The following is a 12,500-nucleotide window of genomic DNA, read 5'->3' on the forward strand; positions in this document are numbered from 1 at the left end:
ACACACACACACACACACACACACACACACACACACACACACACATTCAAGCACTGGCATACACCATATATCTCTACCAGATATACACAGAACACACACACACACACATATGGAATGCCAGAATAGAGATAGACAGACACACACACACACACACACACACACACACACACACACACACACACACACACACACACACACACACACACACACACACACACACTGACACAACACTGTCTGAGTGAAAGATACACACACATTGACACACACCACATACCATCTGAGTGAGAGATACACACACAGACACACACCTCACACCATCTGAGTGAGATACATACACACCGATATACACCTCACGTCATCTGAGGTAATTTACACAAGGGAAATTTACACACACACACCGACACACCACCCACTGTCTGAAGCAGAGGGCTGGCTTGTTAGCGAGGTAATTTAGGAAATGATAATAAACAGAACGGCAAGATTCAATATTGAACCATTAACACCCAACACCCCAATTTAGCTAGAGCAATTCAATCTGCTTGTGCATATTGTTACGACCCTGTTGATTGTTCTTGGGGCTCCGCCCCTTTATTCTATGTGTTGTCTGTCTGTCTCCTGCAGGGTGCTGAGTGCAGGGGTGGCGCCTAGTAGTTAATGGGCTGGACTATATAAGAAGGCCGGGTGTCCCATGGACGCTCTCTTGGCCTTATCGCTCATGTGGGGCTTGCTCTGATGGGGACAGAGAAGGGCAAGTCGAGTCCAAGTCCAAGTCTCATCAAAGCCAAGTCGAGGTCAAGTCCAAGTCCCAATCTTTTTCAAGTCCTGAACAAGTCATCAGGTACTCTTCACTTAATAATGGCATTATTAGACTATCGATCATAATTTTAACACTTCCATCTAATCCACAGATTTTTTTTTTATAAATACAGATTAAAATATGTTCAATGTTTCTGTCTTGAAATATTTTTCTGATATATGCATCGCGCATACAATATACACATGTGCATACCTGAGTAATCTGTACAAAAACGGATAGCTACATGACAAATAAAAATATTGTTTTTCCAAATTTGAGACCCACTGTAAGGATGAGTAATAATTTGACTGATGGCATTTCACTGCTAGGCCACAGATTTGCCTGCAAACAATTTATTAGGCTGTCTGCCAGTGGCGACTCATAAGAAACCAAGGTCAACACTTTTATATTATTTAAAGATAATAATGACACAGTCATTTTGTTTTAAAAAATATTCATTTCTTAAGAAATACTACACATGTGATGCTGTTTATCTCATTTGTAAATGGTGCACTGTCACTTTAAGCCCATTGTGTGCCACTGTCCACACATTCTCATAATGATCTCTTTTACCAGCTCCATTCCTATGGCTAGTCCACAAACTCAAACATTGTTTGTGCCACATGAATAGCACAATATTAACAATGATAAGCATTATATTAAGTTGGCGCAAACAGCTTTCATTCCTTTGGAAATAGATGCATGTATGACATGATGCTTGCTTGACATTTTCTGTTTGCAATTAAATGTGAATTATGAGCCTGGTAGCCAGTAACCACCTAGCTAGCTGAGTGGAATGCGTTTCAATCGGCATTTCAATGTGCTTCATGTAAACAAATTATTGAATAGGCCTACTTCAAGACTCACCATTTCCATTAAACAAAGGCAAAGACAACTCTTCATATTCTTGTCCACTTTCCAAATCACAGTGAGTGCAGCCTATGTCATAGTGACCTGGATCTCATAGTTTATAACAGTAGTGAGAACCGGATAAATCCATAATTTCCCCTAATCTCGTATTTGTTGCCTTCATGATTTCCTTTTATCGTTTCTTATATTTAAAAGAAAATATCAATCATCATCAACAATGACAAGCCAGCTGGAACCTGCCACTCGTTTTCTCTCCCTCTCGTGCGTGCTTAGATGGGGTTCTCAATTAAATGGAGTAGGCTAGCATAAGTTCAAGTTGGATCTTAATGGAGAGGACTTCGAAAAGTATCATCTTTATGTAACATGCTGTTGGTGCATTTTGACATTGTAAACGTTCTCTAACAAGAGTGCACATCAGTTTGTAGTAAAGCTACTAGTTATTAGCTAAATGTTGGTCATTTCTCTGTCTCTTGGTGCCCTACACACAGTGCGTAACGCATGTGGGGGTAGCGGCAGCACTGAACTGTGCTCTGGACTGGCAGCTTGTCTCCACTATTTTTTTTTTTTTTTTTTTAGTCGCGGAGGGAAAGCATCTCTGGGGTGACTGGTCCACGATCAGGAAATTTAGTTTTGACTCGAGACATGTCAAGTCGTCACAAGTCAAAGAGGCAAAGTCCCAGTCAAGTCTCGAAAGTGGTAGTATTCAAGTCCAAGGAGTCGCCGTCATGCCGAATTTTATCAAGTCAAGTCTGAAGTCATTAAAATCATGACTTCGAGTCTGACTCGAGTCCAAGTCATGTGACTTCGAGTCCACATGTCTGCTATTTATGCAAATAAATTATGTATTTATATTGAACGCTACGGTGTGGTCTCCCCCATTTTATGTCAGGTCTGCTTTGAGCCAAGCAGCCTTGACATGTGGGAGATTTAAAAAAATGGATGTTTTTGGATAAATTGGTTGTGCCTGCATTGTGCCGTCGAACGCAACAGTTTGCTGCTATTTCGGTGAGTTGCAGCAAATGTAATAGGCCCAGCTGATTTGTAATTGGGGGAACCCCGTAGGGATTGGTTCATTTGAGTATGACGCGAAGAATGGGAGTTCCATCGTTTGGTCAGGTTTGTTGGTCGGAACAAACTTTTTGAGCGCACGTCTTGTTTGATTCGAAAATGTGGTGGTTTCTGTTACGAAGAAGAGGAAAAAATAGCGAATTGGATGACCTTGGAGCAACGTGAACACCCTGCCATAGGCGAGACCGCTTAAAAGTTTTGTTTTATTTCCTGCTTATTTGTTGTTTTTGCGTGTTGAACGAGGGGGTCTGCTTTCAGCTCAATCACAAAGACACGTGAAGATTAGAGTTTGGAAATAGGTTTTGGTTTTGCGGGGGAATTCAGATGCAGGGCGCTCCAGTCTGAATTGTTTGTAGTTCTTCATTGTGTCGGAAACCACTTTTAGTTGACAAGACGTGTAGGCTAACTTTAGCCTGAAAGCGCAAATTGAGCGAGAGTTGTTTGGAATTGTTTTGTATTGATTGGCATAACTTGATTGTTGATTGGTTTAAGTGAAGTTTGTTGTAGGCCTAATGGAAACGTAAATGGAAACAAGTGATTTTTTGGCTGCCCCTTCGGCAGATAGTTTAAAAAGTTTAACTAAAGCTCAACTTGTTAAAGTAGCGGAGCACTACTCACTGATAACTAAAAGTATCAAGAAAGACGCATTGTTACAGTTAGTTATGGAGGGGCTGAGTGAACGAGAGGTAATTTCACTTAATCCATTGCCGGAGCCACTGGTACAGACTTCGACGCCTCAACTCACGTCGGCGTTAACATTTGACCAGCAAATTAAATTGTTGGAAATGCAATTGGAACGAGACAAATTATTGGCAAGTGAACGTGAACGGGAAAGGAGAGAACGAGAAAAGGATAGAGAATTAGAGTATGATAAATTGCGGCAGGAACAACATCGTTTAAAACTGTTGGAAGAGGGAAGAGCCTCTTCGAAACAGGACAAGCTGTCACATATGTCTAAGCTCTTACCCAAGTTTAATGAGCGCGAGCCTGACCTTTTCTTTTCTCTCTTTGAAATACTACTTGAATGACTACGACTGGAGATTCAGGCGTATTTTGCTTTTACAGAGTGTAATTTCTGGCAAAGCCCAGGAGGCCTACGTTGCGTTGGAGGACTCACAGCGGAAAGACTATGCTGTAGTTAACCCTTTAGGCGCCAGAGTTTTTTTTCCGAAACGTTCGATTTTGACATCTTCATTTCAAAAGGCTATATCTTAAAAGTGATGAGATAGAGACTTTCTGTAAATTAGAGAAATATTAAGGATGACCCAAAGTTTATGTAGGGATTAAATGTTTATATCTAATTTGCATATTATGACGCCATATGGTCATCTTGGATTATAGAATTTTCATGAAAAGTCATGTTTGAATGATAAAATGCACCACTTCTTTCCCCCCAAAATGTCCCTCACCTTCTGTATGCTATATTGCACAATACTGAATGCTCAGGTAAATACTAAGTAGTAAACAAACTATGTAAATCATTACTAATAAATGGCAGAAACAAACCAAATGCATGTAGCGGTAGGTGCCTTTTGCTGTAGAGATTTACCATTTACTACATACAGTAGGCACTCTGATTCCATGTATGGGGCACATATATATTATTCAGATGACACACAAACACAAGTAGACAAGACCTGTTTAGTTTAAAAGCTCACTTGCCACGGCAAGGCACAGATCAGGAGTGAGATGACGAGACAAGACAAGAGACAATGTTAGTATTTGTTTTCTTTTTGTTGATGTTTTTTTTTGTTGTTTTTTCTTAGCTGACAAAGACACACACATCACAAGGACATGAACACACAAAAAAGGACATAAGGTCAGGGAAATAGATAATCAACAGTGTAAATCATTACTAATAAATGGCTGACAATTATGTAGCAGGCCTTTGCTGTAGAGATGATGACTATCCATATCCATATTCTATCCATACAGGGCGGCATTCCCATCATCTTGTGATAGACTATGCATGGCCTAATGGCTCTCCTGCCCGTGTCACCACCTCTGCTCCTGTTGCAGCAGCATGGCCAGATCTGCCTCAAGGGCCAAGTCCGAGTGGAGAGAATTTTATGCGCCTTCGGACTAGGCCTACTGTCATTCTCATTCGCGACTCCCCACACTGCCTCTACGTTCCCCCTAACTGTCCTATGAGCACTTGACCTGCGTCTAACATACCCAGTGGCATTAGACAAAGGCTCCACCATCGTTACTGTCGCCGCCGATTGGGAGAGGCACACGTTCAGAAGACAGAAGCTAGTGCTACATGGACATTAGGCTACCTCCAGCCTCGTTAAGCCACATCACTAACACCCTGCTAACTTCCCGATGAACACTCCGAACCCGTGAAACATTATTCCCACCAGTGACATTGGGCAAACGATTCAATGTTTGTGCTTGGTGTAAGCTAAACTATGGAGTAAACTCTCACTTTGTCCAGCTGCATCATTGCAAGGCAGGGACGCATGGGAAGCCTCACTAAACGAATCACCGTCATTTTCTGAAGGCAGGTATTCCCCTTCAAAATCAGGGTCCGCGAATAGAAGACCCAACACTTCATTTCGGGTAAACTTTTTTGATGCCATTAGACGATAATCTAATGCAAATACTCGCTGACGTTGACAATATCGCTCTGACAAAGTGGCTCACACGCACACTAGCTCCGGTATTTCACGCACTGATTCAATGTGCTGTAGCTAGAAGGTTTTGTTTAAAGCATGCCCTTTTTTTCGGACTCGGGGATGACGTATGACATGTCTGCCATCTAGTGGAGTGGAGGTCGAACGAAATATGACACCCTATTTGACTAAATCGGCCGTTTTATTCAGTACCGCATCTTGTCGACAAAAGTCGACCGTGGCGCCTAGAGGGTTAAACGGTCTATTCTTAAAGCGTACGAAAGATTTCGAATTTGGCATAAAAACGATAAGCAAACACACTTAAAGCTGGTGCGTGAATTGGCTGCGCTTTTCAATCGCTGGCGTACAGCTGAGGGTGTGGATACGTTTGCAGGACTGTGTGAGCTAATGATATTTGAACAATTTAAGAACATCATACCAGAACGTATTGCCACTTATGTCAGTGAGCACGATGTTAAAACCTCCAATACTGACCAACCTCCAACACTGACCAACCTCCAACACTGACCAACCTCCAATACTGACCAACCTCCAACACTGACCAACCTCCAATACTGACCAACCTCCAATACTGACCAACCTAAAACACCCAACACTGACCAACCTAACACACCTAACACACCCAACACTGACCAACCTAAAACACCCAACACTGATCAACCTCCAATACTGACCAACCTCCAACACTGACCAACCTCCAGTACTGACCAACCTCCAACACTGACCAACCTAAAACACCCAACACTGACCAACCTCCAACACTGACCAACCTCCGAAACTGACCAACCTCCAATACTGACCAACCTCCAACACTGACCAACCTCCAATACTGACCAACCTCCAACACTGACCAACCTCCAATACTGACCAACCTCCAATACTGACCAAGCTCCTGTTGGTCCTCTCTGACCTGTAGGGAAGTCTCCGTTGAGAGAGCAGTAATCATGTAGAAGAATGAGACAGGAGAGTCTGCCCAGGTGGGATGAGTAAGAGGGAGAGAGGGAGCAAGAGAGAGAGACAGGGATGTAGAGAAAGAGAGAGGGATATAGAATGGGATTGAAGGAGGGAGAGAGAGAGGAGTGAGCGAGACTGACGGATGGGTTGTGGAGGAGCTGTGGCGTGTGTGTGTGTGTGTGTGTGTGTGTGTGTGGGGGGAGAGGGAGTCTCTGCTGCTACAGAGGGCTATAAATAGAATAGAGAGTGTTTGGCTGATTCATAGAGAATGAGTCACAGCGTGATGCAGCAGGAGAAGAGAGGGAGAGAGGGAGAGAAAGATCTGAAGAAAGAGGAAGAAAAAAGGGAAGCATAGAGGGAGGGCAAAAAAAGAAAGAGAGAAAGGGAGAGAGAGGCTCATGCAGTGGAATACCTGATGTGAAAGCTTGCTCTAATACGGCATGACTTCATAAAGTATTTATTGATTCAGCCTAGCAATAAAGTCTGATCACTCAGAACCAGAAAACACACACACACACACACACACACACACACACACACACACACACACACACACAAAATATGTATACACACAGCACCTCTTTCTCTCAGGCACACACACTCATACACAAGCAGGGGGAAAAAATCAACACAGACACAGTCATCTCACTTCATCTCTCTCTCTCTCTCTCTGTACTATGTGCAAGGGTGTGCGTGTATGTGTCATATTTTGAGTGATAAGGCCTTTCAGCCAGAGGCAGAGCTGTGACACATCTCTTCAATTACAGACAGATAGTTCAGCACAGCTGGTGTGTGTGTGTGTGTGTGTGTGTGTGTGTGTGTGTGTGTGTGAGAGAGAGGGAGAGAAAGAGAGGGATAGAGAAAGAGAGAAAGCTCACACTCCTGCACTGTTGTCCAATCACAGAGCATGCAGCGACACAGTGAGACATGTCAGTCACACACACACACACACACACACACACACACACACACACACACACACACACACACACACACTCACACATACACACACACACACACACACACACACACACACACAGACGTAGAGTGACGCAGTGAGCCCCGTCAGTCAGGTGAGACTGGCAGTTGGAAGCAGAAAAAAAAGCCCACAGAGACTTCACTCCTGTTCAGGGCGCCAGCTCACAGCTCAGCCTCAGATGGAGAGACAGAACTGAAAAAACAGTCTCTCCATCTCTCTTTCTCTCTCACTCCATCTCTCTCTCTCACTCCATCTCTCTCTCTCTCTCCATCTCTCTTTCTCTGTCAATCCATCTCTCTCTCTCACTCCATCTCTCTCCTCTTCCTTCCTCCATTCTGGGTCTAATGCTTCACCGGAGTTCAAGGGATTCAAAGGAATGGTCAAAGGTCAAAGGTCAAAAAGAGAGAAAAGAGTGAGAGATGAACAGAGAGGAGAGAGGGAGAGAGAGAGATGTGAGAGTGGGAGGAGAGAGGGACTGAGAGATGGGAGAGGAGGAGGAGAGATGGAGAGAGAGAGATGTAGAGAAGAAGAAGAGAGGGACGGAGAGATGGGAGAGGAGGAGGAGAGATGGAGAGAGAGAGATGTAGAGAAGAAGAAGAGAGGGACGGAGAGATGGGAGAGTGGGAGGAGAGAGAGACGGAGAGATGGAGAGAGTGAGAGTCGGGAGTGAGGGAGGAGACAGATGACTCCGAGTCGCACGACACAGCAGTGAAATATCGAAGACTTCACCACAAAACACATTAGTCACAGCAGGCATCATCCAGACTGCACAAAAATCAATACACCAATCACACACACACACACACACACACACACACATACACTCACATTCACACTCACACACACACACACACACGCACGCACACACACACACACACACACACACACACTCTCTCTCTCTCTCTCTCACACACACACACACACACACACACACACACACACACACACACACACACACACACACACACACACACAAACACAAACACACAGGCATCACATTGAAACACCTGATGGTAAACAATCGTACACCCACATCCTCATGTAATACATACACATGTGCTCCCACACATAACAAAGCAAATGCTCAGTGCTGTCACTCCCACCACGCGCATCACACACTGTGCGTAGGGTACCAAAGGACAGAGGGTGCTGCCCACCCACAGAGGGGGCACCCACATTTAGCCAATAAATAGTCGCTTTACCGCAAACTGTGTTTCACTCTTCCTCGAGAACGTTTACAATGTCAAAATCCACTAACACCATGTTACATGCAAGGATGATACTTTTTGGGTTCTCTCAATCTCCACCACGTAGCAGATCTAACATTACTTACTCCACTTACTTGGGAACGCATCTTGTGCGCACAGGAGAGAGACAAAGAGAGTGGCAGATTCCAGCTGGATTGTCAATGTATCCTTTTTAATATCAGAAACTTTCAAAAGGAAATCATGAAGGCAACAAAGACAAGGCTACAAAGACAAGGCTACAGGAATTGGTGAGTCTTCAATCATTTGTTTTCCAAGCATTTACATGAAGCACATAATCACAATCTCTATCATTAGCAGTGTAGCTAAAGTATTTCAAAAGATTATATTTAAACAACTATTTAAATCCATTAATGAATTTTCTATTCTATCACCAAACCAATCTGGATATAGACCTAATTATTCCACATCCACCACTCTTACAAAATGTACTAATGATGTACATCCTCTCTGCATAATAACATGTCCACTGGCACAATATTCATTGATCTTACCAAGGCGTTTGACTTGGTTAATCATTATATTCTCCTTGATCAAACCACTCTATTCTTTGGTTTAATTCATATCTCCATTATAGATGTCAGAACGTGTCTTTTCATGGTGCTCTCTCCCAGCCCAGGGTTATGGAAAAGGGTGTACCTCAATGTTCATCCCTAGGGCCCTCTTATTTTCTATTTTTATAAATGATCTACCACAGTTATGCTCAGCTAGTCTGCTAAATACCATAACCATAGCCATAACCATACTTGAAGCAACATTTAATTCTATACAGGTCAACATACAGTTTAAAACACACTGATCATCCTTTCTTTTCTGTTCCAAACACATCCAAAGAAATTGGGAAGCGCGCCTTTAAATTAAAGGCACCTCTCTGACTGGAATAGATTGCCTATGTCTCTTAGATCTATTACTACTTTCCATTATTTTAAGGCATCTTTATTGACCTATTTGCAAACAAGTTGTCATTGCAAATGTTTTCCTGTTGTTTGATTTAAAAAAAAAAAAAATTTTATTTGATTTTTCATTTTTTCCCCTCTTCTTTTTCTTATTCTTCTTTTCTGTTTTTATATCTTTTTGTTTTTGTGTATTTCTTTGGGTTTTGTGTTTTTTGGCCTGATGTATTATGTCCCGTAAAGGAGAGTGAGGGAGCTGTCCACTTGATGTGGTGCTGAAACATATGCTGTGTAAGACAGGGGAGTGAACATAGATGGCAGGCTAGCCATAGTTCAATGAAAACACCTCCATGTACTCTACAAGTAATGTCTGTGTGTGTGTGTGTGTGTGTGTGTGTGTGTGTGTGTGTGTGTGTGTGTGTGTGTGTGTGTGAATGTGTGCCTGTGTGCTTGGTTTTACCTAGTCTTGGGTCAAACTGCCTCATCTGCACCTCCTCCACACACTCTGCAGGAAACCAGCCAGTTCTGCCCTTCACCGTGCCTTCCCAGAATCCTCCTTCACCAATACTTAACACTGAGAAAGAAAGAGAGAGAGAGAGAGAGAAAGGGAGAGATAGAGAGAGAGAGAGAAAGAAAAAGAGTTATTACCATACTCATCTGCATTCCTGACTGTTTATTCTGAGCAGTTAAACACTGTTTGGCTCAAGGTGAAAGCAAACAGAGAACAATGTAGACACATGAGGAAGCAAGGATGCAAACATATGAGGGGCCGTCTAGGCCTTAATTCATACTTACTACTTACACACACTATCATAATCTTGCACATACACCACTATACTCATGCACACTCACTATTATAGTCATTTTACATGTATGTATGAGAGGGTATAGTCATGTATGTGAGAGAGTATAGTAGTGTGTGTGAAGGAGTATAGTAGTGAATGTGAAGGAGTATAGTAGTGTATGTGAGAGAGTTTAGTAGTACATGTGAGAGAATATAGTAGTGTATGTGAGAGACTATAGTAGTGTATGTGAGAGAGTTTGGTTGTTTATGTGAGAGAGTATAGTAGTGTATGTGAGAGAGAGTATAGTAGTGTATGCGAGAGAGTATACTAGTGTATGCAAGAGAGTATAGTAGTGTATGCAAGAGAGTTTAGTAGTGTATGCGAGAGAGTATAATAGTGTATGCGAGAGAGTTTAGTAGTGAATGCGAGACAGTTTAGTAGTGTATGCGAGAAGGTATAGTAGTGAATGCAAGAGAGTATAGTAGTATATGTGAGAGAGTATAGTGGTGTATGTGAGAGAGTATAGTGGTGTGTGTGAGAGAGTTTGCATGAAACGGAAGGGAGTTTGCATGAAACGGAAGGAGTTTGATTTATCAGTTCCTGATTGGTTTGTCAATGTCACGTCTCTCTAGCTAGCCAATTAAAATCAAGGAAGGGGCGGGACCTACACTGTCAACAATGTTCGTGTAGACTTCTTAATTCATAAAATATAGAGGCATAACATTAGGTGGATGTGGTAGGCTATGAGTGCTCATTCAATGTGTATGCATGTTTGCGAAAGTGAAACTGACAAACTGAACCACTAGTGAGCAGTGAGTTAGTCTATTTTGACCACTTTATTCGGTAACGAGTAATCTAACGCGCTACTATTTACAAACCAGTAATCAGATTAAAGTTACTTATCTAAGTCACTGTGCGTTACTATTTTTGTCATTTTCCTTAGTAAAAAGATATATTCTTTGCTTTCTTCTTGTCTCGGGGATTAACGCCATGTAGGCTATGCTCACATTTTCAGCATGAGGACAACTCACGTGTAAAACCACGCAGCGACACAAATGTAAACAACAATGGAGGGAGGAGAGAGATGCACATTTTATCTATACAGTCATTATTTTGAGTTCGTGTCAGCTAAACATGACAACATTAAGGTACATTGTACATTCTGTGCTGGCGACAAAGTGCTGTCTAGCTAGACATCCCAAGTCTCCCGAAGTTTTGGGAGTCTCCCACATATTGATAGAGGCTTCCTGACGCCCGCAAATTACATAAAATCTCCCGGAACCTAGAGCGAACAAGAACACGCAAGCCAGACCGGACTTCAAATCGCGTGTGAGTTTAACGCGCACACAACGGAGAGGGAGAGAGAGAGGAGTGGTGCGTGTGTGCCTGAAGCGCATCCAAGACAGAGAGCATCCTGGTCCGTTTTGCTAAATCAACCAATCAGTTTTCAGTGTAGGTGGGCTTATATCTCTTTTCTCCCGAAAATTAATCAGTTCAGTCAGTGTATCTAGGAACAGGAGCGTCATGGCAGAGTCAGTGCCCCTCAAAAAGGAACATTTAAGACCCATATCACATCAGACTACACAAAAGTGTACCCAATTGTCTCATAAGAGTAAAACATATTGATAGTCTTGCACACTGCACTGTTTGTAACAGTGACTTTTAGCTCACAGCGGGTTAAATGATTGCAAAAGACTTGTTGAGGTGAGTTTAACAAGTGTAATTTCATTTGCATATTACTCAGGCCTATACTAGATGGCTAGTTGCCAAGGCTACATGAAAAGGCTAAACTACCAAAATCTACATATTTTTCTATCAATAGGCCTTCCTTATTTGGTCTACTGACTAGACATTATTGAGCAAACATCTGAATTTCAGTATCTAAGTAGGTTAGGTTGGGATGTCTGCTATACATTGTTGACATTACTGTTAAAATGCACTTCCAGTATAGTGAGTATTGGCAAAACCGGTTATCATTTTTATGTTGAGGCGTGTGGGGTGTTGTCGGCAGCTGCTGAAAGTAACTAATAAAGTAACTTGTAATCTAACTTAGTTACTTTTAAAATCAAGTAATCAGTAAAGTAACTAAGTTACTTTTTAAAGGAGTAATCAGTAATCAGTAATCAGATTACTTTTTCAGGGTAACTGTGGCAACACTGCTCGTGGGTAGGTGAATGAAGTGGATTCCTGCAATGTTCATGAAAACAGCATAGCGATTGGATAGCCTAATAAATCGCGACTTGTTGTATGCCTT

General features: G+C 42.4%; 1 protein-coding gene across 1 annotated transcript in view; it reads right to left on the bottom strand.

The window, feature by feature from the left end:
* Positions 1–12,500, bottom strand: part of shank3a (SH3 and multiple ankyrin repeat domains 3a) — a 172,773-nt gene that overhangs the window by 41,909 nt on the left and 118,364 nt on the right. Inside the window, 1 exon segment of the mRNA XM_048256121.1 lies at positions 9,922–10,035. Within this exon segment, the coding sequence (XP_048112078.1) occupies positions 9,922–10,035 (114 nt within the window).

Source organism: Alosa alosa, chromosome 11 (assembly GCF_017589495.1).
Source record: "Alosa alosa isolate M-15738 ecotype Scorff River chromosome 11, AALO_Geno_1.1, whole genome shotgun sequence".
In the NCBI taxonomy this organism is placed as follows: Eukaryota; Metazoa; Chordata; class Actinopteri; order Clupeiformes; family Clupeidae; genus Alosa; species Alosa alosa.